This window comes from Watersipora subatra, chromosome 3, assembly GCF_963576615.1.
Source record: "Watersipora subatra chromosome 3, tzWatSuba1.1, whole genome shotgun sequence".
NCBI lineage: Eukaryota > Metazoa > Bryozoa > Gymnolaemata > Cheilostomatida > Watersiporidae > Watersipora > Watersipora subatra.
The window spans coordinates 45460183-45479217 of record NC_088710.1 but is presented as its reverse complement, the minus strand read 5'-3'; the positions used below and the strand labels follow the sequence as shown (position 1 = coordinate 45479217).

The following is a 19035-nucleotide window of genomic DNA, read 5'->3' as shown; positions in this document are numbered from 1 at the left end:
GCCAAGCACATGGCTTAGTTAGTCGACAAATCTTGTTGGAGTGAAACATTTCATCTGCCCATTTATTACAAAAATACTAGTATTATTGTCCTTGAATAACTTTTTTTTTGGTAAGGGCTACATGATAATTTTATGTTACAGCTGGTATTATGGAAAGATAAAACGCAGTGATGCTGAAAAGCGATTACTGTGTCCAGAGAATGAACATGGATCGTATTTAATACGAGACAGCGAAAGTCGTCGGAATGATTTTTCCTTGTCGGGTTAGTCATCCTTATGAATCTGTGAACTATAAAAAAAGTTCATCGTGTTCTTGCTTTTATAGTTTGATATTTCTACTCTGTGTTAGTTCAGCACGCTGAAGACATAATGCATTTTTTCATGCTGCCAAAAATGTCTTCTAGTAAGCAGAAGGTAAATGGCTTCTGGTAGTAAGCCCTGATTATTTTAGAGTTGCACACGTCGATGAGTTATCAAATTATATGACCTGCTGGTATCTGTAAAAAATATGCGCTAGTTGGTAGAAAAATAGCGAGCGTGCTTATTGCCATTCCAAGAAACCATCTCCAATCTTTATTAGCTTTGCAAGTTTTAAACGTTTTATGACATCATCACTATTTTTTTAACCAGCTTTGTTGTTAATCAGTACAGCAGTTAATCAGTTGTTAACAAGTAGAAGTTAACTTAGTTAAAGTTAAACAGTAAAAGTACAACAGTGGTAAATATGATTATGGAATATATATTTAAAATTTAACATGCTGAGATGTGTAAGGAAAAGGTTTATGCCTGGGACCTTGCATTCTAAGATCTCGGCTTTTATATTAGTTCGAGATGGAGACACAGTGAAGCATTACAGAATTAGACAGCTTGATGAGGGAGGCTATTTCATAGCAAGACGAATCACCTTTCGAACTTTACCTGAACTAGTTGACCATTACAAGAGTAGCGCTGACGGGTTGTGTGTCAATCTTCGGCAGCCATGCAATCAGGTGTGTTTTTTATTTTTATTGAGATGCCTCATTAAACTTGCTTTGTAGGACTAATGGTTATTGAGAGTTATAGAGAGTTGGAGTAGTGCCTGCCGCACTACTATCTACATACAGTTGTATAATCTATTATAATCTATAGATTATATTGGTTGTACAGTTGGCAGACATATTGGCACAAATGACGGTAAAGCTGCATACAGTTAAACCTTGACATAAAAAATTGATCTGTTCCATTACTTCGCACATCAAGTATGTCATTACTTATGCTGGAATAAATGTTTTTATAATAATACATTGTAGTCTGTTTAACTGCTTCCAATGCCCAAAAACAATGGTAACCACAAGTTATCACACGTAAAACATTAAAAAAAGAATTATATAAATACTGCATGAAAAAATATAAAAACTCAAAATGTATGTGACCCCACTAAGTTAATGAAGTAATTAATAGAATACAGAGACGTGAACAGAAGCATAGGTTTAGTCATAGAGTTAGTCATAGAGTGATTAATAACAATACACAGCTCACTCTATCACACACTATATTTCTAGTGTTTATATACCCGATTCTCTTCTACAGTCTATAGAACTGCAATCTTTTGAGAAATGCTGGAAATTACTAGAAGTTTATGTCGAGATGTTTGCTTAAATTGTATGTTGAAAAATTCATACGTAGTTGTGATTGCAATTTGAGGTTTGGATGCATAACAGAAATACTGTCTGTGTTATCAATCGCCTCGGTGCGACCAGTTTTTTGCTACAAATAAAGGTTTTAGTTACCATATAGTGGCAGTGATAATGGCCAGACATCACGACATGGCAGTTAGGAATGTAAACCAAACTTTTGAAATTGCTATGATAAATTAAAAATTTCAAAATGGTGATATTTTGTAGGGAGACAAGCATTAATAATACTATAGTAATAATACTATAATAATAATACTATAGTCGCCAACATTTCTATGGAAGATCCTGTAGCATACTAACACCCTATGCTGCCCGGTTGTCTTTCATTATAGACAGTTTCTAAAAAATATAAATTTATACTAATATATAATATGTAATTACCTGATATTTGGAGTTTTTTGTGCTTATCTATGTACTTGTATTGCCAATGGGGAGTTTTAGTCCAATCAAGAAAATTTTAAGTTCAGGTTCGATGGGCCTTCTCTTGCCCTCAGACGAATATTATGAACAATGTTGGCGGCAAAGTTTGCTTTTCTATGTGGAAAGAATTGATACCACCAGCATTCGTTTAATGGCTACTGTTGGCAGGATGGCCTTTTAAGATAATCTTTACCATGTCACTGACCTAGTTACTTCCTTAACTTACTCTATTTTCATTTGACCCAAGCTATGACTGTGTTTGTCCGCTATGTGTATGCGGTATGAATAACACTTCTCTAGTATTATTATATGGTGTTGTCTGTTTGATTGTCTGTTGGTGCATTTGGCAAGGTTCTTTCTTTGATTTTCTCTTTTCTTTGTAGCTGATAGACAAGCCTGAGACGCAAGGCCTGTCCTACAAAACGCAGGACCAATGGGAGATACCAAAGTACACTTTACGGCTTATTAAAAAGATCGGGCATGGACAGTTTGGAGAAGTCTGGGAAGGCTTGTGGAACAGTACAACTCCTGTAGCCATAAAAACTCTCAAACCCGGTATGATCTTTTATTATATTAATGTGATTGCACTGTAGCGTGTTTATGGGGTTAAGTTAAAACTAACCTGATGCTTGTTGTTTTGGAGAGCATTCACGCAGTGCCTGGCACTAAGGGTGGTCCTGCAATTACCTTATTGTTAGTTTAGCCGATAAATAGTTCGCAAATAGTGCGAAGGATGTTATTATTTTCGTCTTATAAATACTTCCTCTCTTGCCAGTCACCAGTATACGGCTGCTGTGACCACAATGCTTAGAGATGTATTACATCGAGCCAGGTGCAAACTATGTATGTCACAGCTGTAGTTGTGTAGAAGGATAATTGGTGGTTTCACTTCATGCTTCTTAATTGGAAATAGCCTTTTGTTTATTCTGCAGTTGCTGCTTTTTGTGGAATGTAAAAGGGGGAGAACTGGAGAAGTTCGGTTGGCATAGTTTCAGAAGCTGTTAGACTTGCTAGGGCTTTTGGTTATGAGATGCTGAAGATAAAGCTACCGCGATTGTGTGTAATGGCGTGAAACTCAGTGTACTGATGCCCCATCGCTCTGTGAATTGTTAGCGAAAGCATTCTTCGTCAGCATGCGTTTGGAAGCATTCATTAAATGATTCTCGGATGCCTGCCACTTTCAGTGTCTATATTATTCTTTCTCTAGGCGATTTCATCATCATTGAGTTTTAGTGTCAGAATTTATGAGGGTGTTCAAAGCTTGTTGATCAATACCGACTAAATACGAGTTATTACACAAACGGCATAGCATAATTCGCTGGAGTATAGTTTGCTAATGCTGTTATACTATCCGGGGATAAAGGATATTAGATCGTGTTTCATATAGCTCTCAGCTTGAACTAACTACATTTTCTGTGAGTTTAATCAATGAGCTCGCCGAAAGCGAGCTTTATGATGAAAGAAAGAGGAAGCTGTTGCAGCTGATTTGGAGAGGGGGACTTGTGAGAGTTGAAGCCTATTTGGACAGGCTGGCTTTAAGTTTGCAATTAGCTCAGTGAGTCACTCAGTCAGTCACTAGGTTCCTTAATCAATACTTATCTCACTCTCTCTCCCTCTCTTTAGTCTTGTTAGTACGCAGCCCGTGTGTGACTAGTCGATGAACATTTGTATGGATCGCCTAGCATCAATCCATCAAGTTTCGAGGTCAGGATATTAGCTAGAGGGTCCAACTGTATGTTAGTGTCTAGTGCTTCCAGTAGTTTCGATGCTGAGCAATTCAGACGCAAATAGTAGAAGTAACCTTATGTGAAGTTACTTTCACTCAATCGCCAATCATGTAGACATGATTGAAAAATTATTCAAGGGCAATAATATTTGTAGTAATGTTTGTAGTCAATGGGCAGATGAAACAAAACGATGCGTTTGAAAAAATTATCATTTACATCCCATGTAGTAGGTAGTAGTAGTAAAGGCTGGGTATAAGCAAAGGTTTGAAAGTTTTATTATTAACGCATAGCATGATTGATTCACTTCTGTGATGTCATTTAGTATTCTATGATGACATATAATCTAAAAGGTTTTGAAGAGGCAATGTTATGGCTTGAATCCTGTAGCTCACAATTGAAGGCGTCAGCAAAACTGTATCAGGAATTAATAATGATTTCTGATCATGTGCTGCATATGAGTTGTATGATAAGTTTTCTCTCTTACATATAGAAAATTACATGTAGCCTATACATATTTCATTGTTGGAACATTCAAGGCTCGTTCACTAAATACCTGGTATTCAAAATAACAATTGTTTAAATATTAGTTCCAATGATCATTAATGTAAAACAAGATGTAACTATTATGTATAGCATAACTGGTAGTCTGGTCATTATGTAGGATGTCTATGGAAGAGAAGACAATTCTTTATTCTGTGCTTTATTTTGAATAATGCTCAGTTGTTCATAATCTATTTTTAACCCAATTATCAAACAGTAGTTCGCTGTAGAAAAATACAGCCTGATAATTCATTCGCTTTTTTTCAATGAAGTTTAGAATATAAGAGAATATAATTCTTGTTTTTGTACTAATTAGTTGTGATAGACATGTGACATGTGACATTTATAACCTGGTTATTTAGTCACTACCTAGTTTCAGTAATACGTATTTGGTAAACAGGTCATGACCTTCACTGTTAATTGTCTCGAAGTAAGCCTTCAACAAGCGAAGTAAGCCTTCAACAAGCGCTAATGAGGCTCAGTCTTCCTGCTTTATCTCAAAAGATTCCTATCTATATTATTTTTCACCAAAAGTAAGCCTACGAAATGCTTGTGTATCGATATAACTAGCATCAATCATCTGCAGCATTCACTGCGTTTGTTTGGTGGCAGCTTCTGCAGGTGTGTTAAAGGTGAGAACATGACAATTTTATTAAATTTATACATTAGTAAGTGTTTCATATTTTGTTTGTCACGAAACCAACTTTAAATTTGTTTCTCTGGATATGCTCGCTACACCAGATTGTTTTCAGATACAGGCAAATATACACTTTTACTGTTGCCAATACTTTATACCTATGTATGGGGGTCCTACCACACAAAGCTGTCGTCAGAATAGTCACTATTAAAATCACTGTCGTCACTTTTAAAATCACTGTCGTCACTTTTAAAATCACTGTCACCTTTTTCAAATTGGTAACCAAAACAACCTCTTTCTTCACATTCGTTATTTTAATACAAATATCTATACTGGTGGCACTGGGTTGCGTTAAAAATCTGAAACTCGCTAGGTTTGAACTTCTGCTAACCAAAAGCATGGCTCAACCAGCGACCTTCACAAACATATTAGTGATGTTTGGGAGCGTTGCTGATTACTCCGCGAAGAGTGACAGCCGTCTTAGGTTTTTAGAGCTATATTTCTTGTACTGAAAATAGACCGAGATTGCCTTTAATAATCACTGTCAGTCACAGACTTGGAAACGGATTTGCAGTCAATGTCGTGGCATTTCATTGCTTTAATTATTTGGCAGTCTATAAATGCTGGGCCAGATGCTTCAAACCAAAACTAGTGAAGTTTCGGTTGACCGTGGTGATTTATGAACAAATAATAAGTTAGTAACGGTACGGCAACACGTAACAAAATTTCCGTTGGTTCTAACCAAAATCACGAAATGATTGAAACACACAGAATTATTCTGCGCTGCTAGAATCGTGCTAGCGAGCACGATCTCAGCAGCTTTTGCAATTAGTATAGTCCAAGAGACGTATAATGACACACAATAGTAAAAGTATAATTGCAAATCAACATAGTACACACGATGCAACTGCTTAGATTTCGTTATTGAATGTATTTATTGTTTGGACGCTATAGCTACAATTTGTTTATTTTTTAATTATATTTCCTTTTTAGCAGCAAAAGATTTGTGGTAGAGAATGTCGACATCTCTAGCGCAAACAAGTCAGTTGCATCGTATTTACTATGATAACTTTCTGTAATAATTTTCTTGTGTGTCGCATTATGTTTTCGGACTACATATATCTTAAAATTTGCTAAAGTCGTGTTCGCCAACTAATAATAGCGCGACTTAGACAGTTACATCGTGTGTTTTATGTTGAAATGCTTTCGTATTTTTATTGTGTGTCACGGTACATGTCTTGGACTATACTAATTGCTAAAGCTGCTGGAATCGTGCTCGCTAATAATTTCTTTAATCTGTTAAAAGCGTTCGTCGACAAACTCGGTGGGCATGCACAGCTCAAATAATTCTGTGAATTTCGACCGATTAATTCTGCGTTTTTCGTGATTTCGGCCAGAACTCCGAACCAACGAAAAATTCGTTACGTGCAGCCGTACCTTTAGTAATCTTATTTACGCAATCCTCGTCACCTGCATTGGTAAATGGTTGTCTCGTCTGTCACTTTTTAAATATCCCTGTCGTCGCGTCGTCAGAATCGTCACAAAACATGGGAGGACCCCCATGTATGTAGCGAGACGATGACAAGTGCACCGTTTTTATATCCTGCTAAGGATGAACATTTGTACACATATTGCTTTTATATTATGTAACATAATTAGATAAAAACCAATAACTAAAATGAAATAATCATAAACATTGCCACATTTGAAATTTCTTAAAATCCCAGTAGAATATCGCTCATAAGGATAGACAGGGACAAACAAAGGGCTTACATTCCTTAGCAGTGCATACCTGAGCAGTTTGTTTTGATAACATAACTATGCTGGTAGCAATATTTGCTTTTTCATGAATATTAGGTTATGCTAGGCTAAGGTCTGCAAAAGCTTCTAATATGAAAAGTCAAAGCGTTGCCTACAGCATTTTTTAGCAAAATATACGGTCGGCTATGTGGTTACAACAAAAATAACTTATTTCAAATGAATACCAACTGTTCTTCAAGAAATTTACAGGACTGATTAAAATAGAGTTGTCGGCCCTGTAACCATTTGTACTGAATGCATAGACTGCTCCAGTTACATATCTCTTAGTTTAAGTTCTCATGTTTCTTATAAGCCTTCCTATACGGTGAATTACATCATACAAACTATAGAATTTAGTGAATGCATACAATCCTAATCGCAGCACATCGAGCAAAGTCATATACCAAGTTGAAGTGTTTAAACTTATTCCATGGCATCTATCAAGGCCATTTCACGCAATTGATCATGAGTGGTCGTGTGAACGCGATAATTTTTTTACCTTCATCCATAGTTTTTTACCTTCACCTATTAAGTTTGCATGAGGTTTTCAAGCATATTATAAAGTACACACAGTCATTCGCCAACGTCGCAAAGATCGATATAATTGTTGCGATATGATTTGTATTTAAAGAACAATCTTGTTAGAAAATATATTGTTCATAGAAGAAAATCTACTATATAAACGGCAATCGTTGTCTGTCTGATTGATTGATTGTCCGCCTTATAGAGCGGTCTTTCCTTTTATCGTCGTATGAATTTCGGTCGTACGAAGCGAACTGAATTAATATGTGTAGTAACGGTAAATAAATTATAGAGCGGTCTTTCTTTTTCCATTCGGTCGAACGAAGCCAACCGAATTAATATGAGTACTAATTATCGTAATTTCGTAATATGGACTATTAGCTGCTACTTTTCTCTGACGATTTGAGCCAAGCGGCTTATATAAAGGTGTGGCGATTCTGTTGTTTTTCTTTCACCGCTCGAGCGCATTAACCGAAATCCCCGGTTAGCACGCTTTTTACACGGCAAATTTTCTGCCGTGTTAAAAAACACCTTTCCTGAGTTCTGCGGCCTATACAAAGGTGTCTATACAGCTATACAAATGTACTATTCATTAAATAAAATAAATTAACGAATAGTTATTTACATGCAATTAATATTTACTGCCAACGTGTACCGAGAAGGTCACGTAAACGTTTGTTTCTTGGAGCCACTGGAAAAACGTATTTCTCACCTACTAAATTTCCACATCAAAAAGGTAAGTGTTTCTTATACGATGTTGTATTGTCTATGAATTGCCACATCTCCACTACTTAATAACGTTGGATTTGCCGCTGTTCGTGATAGTGGGTCATGTTCATTTCCTTCAGCAGCCGAGTTACTAATTTTTTTCCAGCTACGAGTAGGCCTACTGTAACTTACTATTACAGAACTTTCACGAGTACTCCGAGGGTTGCGATACGCTATTGTGAAAAGAAAGAGAGCAGCTGCTATCGACTTACTGTCACCCTGCATCAGCCATGACCAGCTATACGTCGCCTGCTCAAAAGTAGGCACACGCCGAAAACTGTTTCTTCATACGCCCGACAGAAAAACCAAAAATGTTGTCTATCCGCATGTGTTGCGTTGAACTAAGGGGGAGAGGGAGAGAGAGAGAGAGGGAGAAAGGGAGAAAGGGAGAGAGAGAGAGGGAGAGCGAGGAGGAGAGGGGGGGAGAGAGGGAGAGAAGGGGAGAGAGAGGGAGAGCGAGGAGGAGAGGGGGGGAGAGAGAGGGAGAGGGAGGGAGAGCGGGAGAGAAAGAGGGAGAGAAGGAGAGAGAGAGGGAGAGCGAGGAGGAGAGGGGGGGAGAGAGAAAGGGAGAGAAAGAGGGAGGGGGAGAGAGAGAGGGAGAGAAGGGGAGAGAGAGGGAGGAGGAGAGGGGGGAGGAGAGGGGGGAGAGAGGGAGGGAGAGAAAGAGAGGGAGAGAAGGGGGAGAGAGAGGGAGAGGGGGGAGAGAGAGAGAGGGAGAGGGGGAAGAGGGAGGGAGAGAAAGGGGAGAGAGGGAGAGAAGGAGAGAGAAAGGGAGAAAAGGAGGGAGGGAGAGAGAGAGGGGAGAGAGGGAAAGATGGAGAGAGGGAGATGTAACTGCATATTTGGAGTTGTTTTACGGTATGAAAGCCAACTCTCAATAAACCTTATGCTGCCCGTGAATCTGCTCCTGTAGACGGGTAATGCAGCTAGTCTGCTATAAAAGATTGGCCCAATTGTGCAAGAGTGTAGCCATTGCAAGACGATACATATGGCAAACACTTTACGAACACCATAGAATATTCTTACAGCAATAATATGGTAAACGAGTAAACTACAAAATGTAAGAAATAAAAGTGTGTAATTTCGCAAGAATGCGGATTAATGCTACTGACCTTGACCCAGCTCTAACATGGCTGCTACACACTGATACGCCATGAATTCGATTGCAACAGGTCAAACGTACGAAGTGCTGTTAATCACCTACCAGATCTCACAACATAGTTTCGTAAAATCAGTCTTTTGGAGGTTTGATCGAATTTCAGTTATGGATAGTAGATGAGTGAAAATGATTATTAATTAATGCGACAGCTGGAGAAGTTCGCCGACTAGCTGGTTGTAGGCAGGACTCATGGGAATGCCTGTGGCAAGTACCACAATGCAATAGTACCACAATGCACTAGTTTTAGTGATGCTGCGCTACTGTTACTCGACCTCACAAGTAGTGTCTAATGTGGTTGTTGTCTAATGTCCTTGTTTCCTCATTGCTTGCATATGACAGCCCTTTTACGCAAACATCAAATGATGAGCTAACCATGTTTGCGTAAACCATTTTACTTATTGATTTACTAGTCCTCAAATTCCTAACTTTATGCTTTGATTTATATAAATCCATGTCTGGTAGCTTCTAATCGAACAAGCGGTGTTGTTCGCACCTACTGACCAGCTGGCCTTTTGGGCTGCTCCATCTTTTGACAAAGAGAAATTAACGGCTCTTCAAGGCCATTGTTTTTACTAAAAGCTAGCGTGCATTGCAGGTCCCCCTTTTGCAATCTTCTTTCATGAAATGGTCATGCAGTACTGTATCGGAGCATGCATTCTGTTAGAAAAAAATTAGGATATGATTCACATCACCCTCTGTCTTGTCTCACCTCGCTACTAGCTGTCTTGTCTCGCCTCGCTACTAGCTATCACAAACTAGTTTTTCTATCAATGTACCATCGGTTACTAGTGTTCGTTGATTGATAGGAACCATGAGTGTGTTTATCAAAATGCATGTTGCTATCAGTCTGATTATGTACAGTGTAAGCTTATGTCATCTATCTACTGAAGTTTTTAACTTTTGTGTCATTTGACTACATAGATTCCACGCTTATGTAATCTCTGCAAAAATATCTGATTGTCCCGGGCATGCCGAAGGCCGATTTGCAGTTGTCTGACTCTCGTTGCTCAAGATGGGATATAACACCAAAATACCTAAAGCTATTTTTAGATTTTTTCTAGCAATAAATTAATTGGTAAAATCAGAGCAGCTAATCTGCTCAGGAGCGGTTTTAGGTAAAACTCTGGCAACATGAACAAATGTCGAGTTGCCTACTTCGAGCGATGACCTTTAGCATCTTGCTTGTGAAGCTAGCGTAAAGGGAATCCAAGATAAACACGCGCTTTGATTACATGTTCTACATTCTTGACAATACAGACTTGTCTCCATTAATACAAATATTACCAACAAGCTAAGAGTAATGTTCGTGGCCTGTAGACTACTCCTTGAGTATAATAATACTCATGTTGCTGCCTATAATCTCTAGGTTTCCGTGGTAAGTTTAATCCCATGTTTGTGAGTATAATACTCACGTTGCTGCCTATAATCTCTAGGTTTCCGTGATAAGGTTAATCCCATGTTTGTTAATCCCATGTTAATCCACAAGTCATCCACAAGATGGAAGCTGCCAAAATAAACAAGTCAAGCTACTCGCAAATGTTTATTGACTGTTTTATGTTTGCTAAGAATGGAAATGGCACTTGCGAATGATGCACAAGAATATGCCTCTCATGCTACTCCATTCTAAACATCGTCTGTATTTAAGTCATTGCTGTTTCGAAAGCGTGTTGCTACGTGAGACATGATTGCAACACTTTCACCTTTGGCATAGAATTCTTTTTTAACAAAGCTCACACGTGAATCTGCTGCATGCAAATGTCCGTTAAAAACCTCATTGTTCGGTAACTCGGCGTGCGCACAACTCCTCATCCGCATGATCCGCACACTGGAAACATAGTGAATGTCAAGTGTGTCTTTGCAGCGGGAAGCAGAATTAGGGTTAAGATTGTGTGCACCGGTCTGTGTATTTATTGTGTATGGGACGCTCGATGCTCAACTTATTGACATATTTTCATCGCATGATTGACTTGAAAAAATCTGAAGGTGCCTGACTCTAGGGCAAGGTGGAACCTCTATCTCACTACTACCGCAGTGGTATACTAGACATATATCATAGACGCATAGATATCTACAGACTATGTCGGTACGCAGGATCGCATAACATTTCTGTGACACAGCATGTGAATATGGCAACAACTCCGTGACACAATTATTACCTAATAAAGTTATGTTGGAGTGTGAGCTATCTCTATACATGAACCAATTTCATGTATTTCAGGAACTATGGACCCAAAGGACTTCCTCGCTGAGGCTGCTATCATGAAAAAACTGCGACATGGCAAGCTAATACAACTGTATGCTGTCTGCACACAGGATGAACCTATCTTCATCGTGACCGAGCTGATGAGGAATGGAAGTCTTCTAGAATATCTCCAGGGTAAGCCCGCTCCACTTCTTTCATCACCAGACTTGCCTTTCATCCGCTGGGTTGTTTATCATGAGATTGTTTATTATTTGCACTCAAGGCATCACTTAGGGCTGATGAAAGCACCATATCTCAATCAATCCACAGAATTAGTAAAATCCACATGACTCAGGGGTTGCCCATAAAATTAGTAAAGAAATTGTTCGTATCGTGAATTCTGTATGTTGCAAATCAGCACATTTTAGCCTAATATCTGTACACAAGTGAAGGGTTGGTAGTGTTGCAATTATGAGCCCTCCAAAGTTCATTAAAATTGCTAATAGGGTTTTAGCTATAATTATGATTAGGTTTTTGCTGGCTTATTTAATTTTTTATTCTAGCTTTCTTTTTCTATTTTTAACATTTCATTCCCAGTTTGACAGTGAAAACTATGTCAAGTGTAGATTGAATCCGGTAAAAAGGAAATACTGAGTTTTATAGTTATACAGGTCAATCTTTGGTGAGTTATTTAATCATTGTTAAATTTGTTTACTCCGCTCACAATTTGATGTCAAGCGCTGCCAAAGTATCTTAACAAGGAATACAATTTTTATGTTATATGAATTGGTATGTTCCGATATAACTGGTTTTTATGCCGACAGCGTGCCAGTAAAATATCGAAAATGCAATAGCTGTTTATGGCGAGTTTTTACCGAAGTCAGATGTAAAATATTGTCAATGATTTAAAACATGTTGCACTTGTACCTCCATAAAATAGCCCATTGGAAAGAGGAGATCTTGAGCTTAACGTTAATTACAAAAAGCTGCCTCACAAGCTAACGAGCAGCAGCCGCACCACCGTCCTTTTCTCACATGATGTGTTTGCTCATCTTGTGCCTCCTCCTGTGCCTGCGTCTTTTGTGGCTCACTCCAGTCAAATATTTCATCTCACAAGACTTTCCATTGGAGTTATCTAATCTGCTTTTACTCCAAATGAAACACGAAACGTACCAATGGATAATTTCTCAGCCATCTTTCACATCATAGGAGTGTTCATGCATTGCACTAACGCAAGTAGGCTATCTGACATGCAAGTTCTTGCTCATTGCTCTGCAGTGACGTCGCCTTGCAGTGATCCTAGTGGCCTTGCTGTGACCCTAGAGGCACTGCCCTCTGCTCAGTATGCAGAAAGACCTCGTTATCTTCGATGGTTAAATGATCTGGAGGATCGTGGATTGTGTTTGATTTCACAGCCAATCACTGTTCATGTCTAAAACTAGGTCACTATTTCAAAATACCAACCTTACTAAAAGATTATATTGCTATATCAGTTAGTTGAAATCTTCTAGTTTCATACATTAGAAAGTAACAATTAGCTGCCATGTCAGAACTGTGTCCAAGTCGTTATTGTCGGACATCAGTCGGACATCAGTCAGACATCAGATTTACAAAGTTGTGCATTTATATTTCACTCATTAATTTTTAATTTATAGAAACATTTTGTTAATAAAAATTTCCAAGTTTTCTATTTTAGAATTTTTTCTCAAGCTACAACTAACTTTTCGCTATCACTAAGGCAACTTTCATCCAAGCGTGATGTTTTCTTGACAAGATTCATTTCCATGTTGCATTGTGACGTTTCTATGAACATCTGGTATATATGCACCCCGCCTGAGGGGTAATAGGTTACAAAGTGATAAGGTAACGATCAAAAAGCAATTACATATCATGGTCAAATAGTTTTGTAAAACCTCCCTTTTGTTGTGTATAATTAAAAACACAAAAAAGGAATATATTTTCAAAGTTATATATAGTTGTTGTCTACTCGCTGCACGATAAAAGGAAGATAACTCATTAGTATTTGAGTGTAAAAATATCTTTGTATACCCAGTATTGTTGTCTAGCCAACGCAAGAGCGTCGTGAATGTTATGCACTCTATAGCTGGACAAAAGCTACCATTTTCATTTATAGTTGGATGTACCAGTGTGGAATAGCAATGATGCTGAGGGAGTCGTGTTCTCAGCTCTCAGTGAATGTGCTGTTCAATGAGTTGCGTAATCAGCATTCACAGTATTCACAATACTGTATTCACAATCATTATTCTATACTCAAGTGAAACCTGATGCATTGAAATACCTGTTTCAATGGAGACATAGCACATTATCAGGCTTATAGTATTGCAGATAGTAGTGCACCCAGATAGTAGCACACCCAGATAGTGGCGCACCCAGATAGTGGCGTCCCAGATAGTAGTGCACCCAGATAGTAGTGCACCCAAATAGTAGTGCAACCAGATATTAGGGCTCAACAGATAGTAGGGCTCAACAGATAGTAGTGCAAAAAGATAGTAGTGCAACCAAATAGTAGTGCTCAACAGATAGTAGTGCTCAACAGATAGTAGTGCTCAATAGATAATAGTGCTCAACAGATAGTAGTGCTCAACCGATAGTAGTGCTCAACAGATAGTAGTGCACCCAGATAGTAGTGCACCCAGATAGTAGTGCTCAACAGATAGTAGTGCTCAACAGATAGTATTGCTCAACAGATAGTAGTGCTCAACAGATAGTTGAGCACTACTATCTGGGTGCACTACTATCTGTTGAGCACTATTGTCTGTTGAGCACTATTATCTGTTGAGCACTACTATCTGTTGAGCCCTACTATCTGTTGAGCCCTACTATCTGTTGAGCCCTAATATCTGGTTGCACTACTATCTGGGTGCACTACTATCTGGGTGCGCCACTAACTGGGTGTGCTACTATATGGGTGCACTACTATCTGGGTGCACTACTATCTGCAATACTATAAGCCTGATAATCTGCTATGTCTCCGTTGAAACAGGTATTTCAATGCATCAGGTTTCACTTGAGTATAGAATAATGATTGTGAATACAGTATTGTGAATACTGTGAATGCTGATTACACATCAGTGCTCAACAGATAGTAGTGCTCAACAGATAGTAGTGCTCAACAGATAGTAGTGCTCAACAGATAGTAGTGCTCAACAGATAGTAGTGCTCAACAGATAGTAGTGCTCAACAGATAGTAGTGCTCAACAGATAGTAGAGCTCAACAGATAGTAGAGCTCAACAGATAGTAGAGCTCAACAGTTCGTAGTGCACCCAGATAGTAGTGCACCCAGATAGTAGTGCTCAACAGAGCGTTCCATGTCAGAAGTTTTTCTTACATGTTTGCTTCGTAAACGAGTGCTAGCATACCAACTCCTGAATACTAGCTCCTGAACGGGCGCATAAAGAGTCGACTGCCTCGTGTGAGGAAAGAAAAATAATAGAGCCCCTGCCATTTTATTTGTGTACATAAATAGTCTAACTAGTACTGACCCATAGCCTGTCTTGACAAACTGTTGTTTTTGCGGAGTTGTCCCTGTCGAGCGGGCGAGCAACAACAGCTTGTCACAAGACGTACTGCTCCTGATGCATCAGCTGCACTTATAGGGAGTTGTTCTCTTCCGTCTATGCGGCTTGGCTGCGATGTTATGTCGGTCGATCCATTGGTAATCATAACGGATTTCACGCAAAAATTTATGTAGAAAAAAATAAGATTACAACGTTTAACTAGCGACCCGTCTCTGCAGTAAACTTTAGTAGCCTAGAATTTGAGAACTTAGGCAACAACAGCGACTAAACATGTTGTTATTTAGGCGTTCAGTCAGTTTTATTTCTATTTTTGTATCAGTCAAGTTTTATTCGTTCTTATTCGTTTTATTTTTAATATATTTTATTTTTAAGTTCTACTAAAGTTTATTATAGAGACTGGTTTTTGGTTAAACGTTGTAATCTTATTTTCTTCTACATAAATTTTTGCGTGAAATCCGTTATGATTACCAATGGATCGACCGACATAACATCGCAGCCAAGCCACGTAGACGGAAGAGAACAACTCCCTATAAGTGCAGCTGATGCATCAGGTGCAGTACGTCTTGTGACAAGCTGTTGTTGCTTGCCCGCTCGACGGGGGACAACTCCGCAAAAAACAAGTTTGTCAAGACAGGCTAACTGGCCCACAACATACAACGTTTATGATGTGAATACTTTTGTTATTAATCGTATGGACAACTCCTGTCCTAGAAGGAGCCATGTAAAACTTGGCTAATTTTGTGGGTTGATTAAGATTTGGTATTTGGGTCACCCTCGCGTTGTCTATGTAAAAAGGGTGATAGATCAAAAGTCATAAGGTTTTAGATAGCGATGATTACATATCATGGTGAAATAGTTTTGTAAAAGTAGTCGAGATTATTGTATATAATAGTAGTATATTCTCTAGTTTGTACATGGAGTTGGACCCTGGCAGTCTAGTATTCTGTGAGAAATCATCAGGTGTAATAACTATATGTACAATTATTCTGGAATGCCAGGGAGTCGCATGGCGCGGTTGTTAGGTTGTCAGTCTATCATGCTGAAAGTCGTGAGTTCTAATCCTGTACGATGCAATGTTTTTTCAACATCCAATCGTTGCTTCGGACAAACAGATGAACACGGCGCTAAGTATAGTAAAAACTGATCAGACGATTAGCGTGACAGCCGGTTCAAGGGTCTGTGAATCAGTCATGTGAACTCATCATGTAGCGTGACTCAGAGCCAAGTTGGGTGCTTGCAAAGGAGGGCTCTGCGGGAAGTCATCATCGACTGAAATGTCAAAATATGGTGACTAAACATTCAACTTGAATCAATCGTTTATCAATTTAAGGAAATGCTGAATAATAGGTGATCTGAAACCAGAGGAGTGCATCCCATTCTGGTTGAGACCAGAGCTTGCCTATTAATAAGTAACCGTGACATAGTGTTATAAGAACATTGGTGACCTTATTGGAATACCGTGTTTTAAGCCACGTGCTCATTTATATAAAAACAACTTGTGTGTCATTTTTATATCGGGACCGCCTAACGCTCATAAATGCATCCTTTGTGTGTAGGTGGAGTATAATAGGAGCCGCATTATTCAAGAGAGTCAAAAGGTCAAGGTTGTTGATACTCAATAAGCTGTTGAGTATTGTAACTAATTTTAATTATATGGAAATATTTAAATGACTAGAAATTCCCCTGTCATACAGCCCTCGACCAAAGTGATAATGGAAAAAGAAAGGGTACTGCTGGTTGAAAAATGCAATATTAGCAGTCAAATGGCACTGCAGTGCAATAGGAGAACTGCAATGATAGCTGCAATGATAGCTGTAATGTACTGGGTGTTATTATGTACAACAAACAGCAATAATGAAAGGAAAAGATTATATTTTTATAACTCTCCCTTGCAATAGGAGAAATGCAATATTAGAAGTAAAATGGCAAGCTGCTGTGTAATATCATTGGTCATAGCAACCAATATCAAGAAGTTGTGATACTTATCTAGATTTCTGTATTTATATCTAAAGAATTATGCTGCATTTAAAAATCTAAACAGATTTTAGCTGGTTGTCATAGAAATAGATGTATATCTATAAGAAAATGTAGACCTATTACTTAATTTTGCAGATATTAAAAACGACTTGGCAGTACCGCAATATTGAGCACAGCCGTAGTACCATCAACAAAATCTTTAGAAAAATAATAATAGTAACATATTGCACACCATCGGTCACTATATACTTCGATCTTGTAAATTCGAGTGATTATTCTTATAACTAAATGTTATAAAATCGAATAATTATTCTTACAATTTTAATATTGTAATAATTTTATAGGTAATAGTGTAAGAATCGTTAGAAAAATATAATTGTCATTTCCTTTACTTTCACTGCTTTGGACATCAGTTGGAATAACAAAGTACTCGTTATAAGTGTCCAAAATGTCAGAGTCCCGTAGAATCGGCAAAAAAGAAACGATAACTTTTACATTAATTACAGACACCTTCAGCAATTAGACAATGTCATAGACTGGTGAAATGTGCACGTTTTTCTCGTGAAATGCGCACGACTTAATAGTTCTACTATTTGCCGCACGGCCTTATTGGCGTTTCGTTGGTCGGTCTTAATTTTGATTAGGAAAAAGCTTGCCAAGTTTTTATCGCAATTTTTGGCCAAATTAGTCTGTCTATTTATATATAAGCCGATCAGATGGGTTAGTTTTAGGATATTGCAGAAACTTTTCAAAGGCTCGGTAACATATTTAAATATTTTTATGTGTTTTGTGTCATTATTATACTTAAACAACTCTACTCAAAAATGATTAAATTTGTTGATGAGATTTCAGTACAAGGGTTTGGTAACGGCCGTTAACGGATAATTCTTCGAGAGTTGTGTGCACATATGCATTTATCATAAATCTCCCAACCAATCGCTTCGCTCCTGTTTGGTCGTGGGATGAGACCTTCCTGAATGGCCATATTTGATATGGAAGCAAGTATTAACTAGAAAATAGTCATGTCACGATAACCACCAGTTTGTGGCAGCCTCTTTTGTGGTAGCATCTAGTTAGTGAGGAAACCGCTCACCAAATTTGGATTCATTTATTGCAGATAATCGTAAGCACTTCTTCTGTGGAACCTTCAATAATTCGCCTAAAACTTTGCTTGGTAATTCAAGTTTTATTTCTAATATCAAAACTTTACTCATGGTAGTAGATTGAGTTTCTACAATTCTGGTTACAGCTGGTAAATAGTGAATAAAAGTCTATCACCCAGGGTTGATATTCTGTTCATTTCATGCTCTCCTACTAGGAATGCTAGGAACAGGAGGTGATGTAAGCAGGGGCTATACACACATTCCTATCTTCTTCATCCATTCACGGTTATCCAGAAACATTCCGTGTTGATCACATTTAGGTCCCACTCTCTACGTTCATTACTAAATCTTAGGAGTTGTGTCCTCTCTCTCTGCTATAAATATTGCTTTAATTACGTAGAATAATGTACAGTTATTATCAGGTGTACTTACATATACCATATAGTTTAATGATATCATTGTTTTTGTGTCTAAACCTTATTTTAGCTCCGAATTCGTTGCCATTTCTGTCACCCGCTTCATTATACGAGTAGCTCACATAAGTTACTCTCTGTTGTTTTTATTCGTCAGCTGTAGTCCCGATTTTTTTTATAAATGTAAACTTTCATTTTAAGCACGTTTCTTTTCCTTGAAAGTTCTTGTTATAAAGGTTCTTGTTATAACCAGCATTGTATCTACAGCAATCATGAAACCTAAAGATTTATTAGACAGAGCTTTAATAGGGCAACAATTCAGAGATCGGTACCATGACCAAGGGTTGTCATCCACTAACATCCTTATCACTTTCAGAGAGTAAAACCGAGTCCCTTTTTATATAGATTTTCACCAAATATTGCTCGATCGTAGTTTTATTTCTGCTATTTATAAATTAGGTATATACTATCTACCCTTAATACAGCTGGTATTATTATTATGTACAGTTATTATCAGGTGTACATACATATACCATATAGTTTAATGATATCATTGTTTTTGTGTAAGACG

At 38.1% G+C, this 19035-nt stretch overlaps 1 protein-coding gene across 2 annotated transcripts in view; it reads left to right on the top strand.

The window, feature by feature from the left end:
* The window catches only part of LOC137391756 (tyrosine-protein kinase Src42A-like), a 216268-nt gene that overhangs the window by 775 nt on the left and 196458 nt on the right, over positions 1-19035 (top strand). For both annotated transcript variants that reach the window (XR_010978164.1, XM_068078291.1), the window contains exons 2-5: positions 142-263; positions 826-989; positions 2480-2651; positions 11468-11626. Coding sequence is in view for 1 of the 2 variants with exons in the window: in XM_068078291.1 (XP_067934392.1) it covers positions 142-263; positions 826-989; positions 2480-2651; positions 11468-11626 (617 nt within the window). In the remaining variant the exon portion in view is untranslated. The remainder of the gene's footprint in view (positions 1-141; positions 264-825; positions 990-2479; positions 2652-11467; positions 11627-19035) is intronic.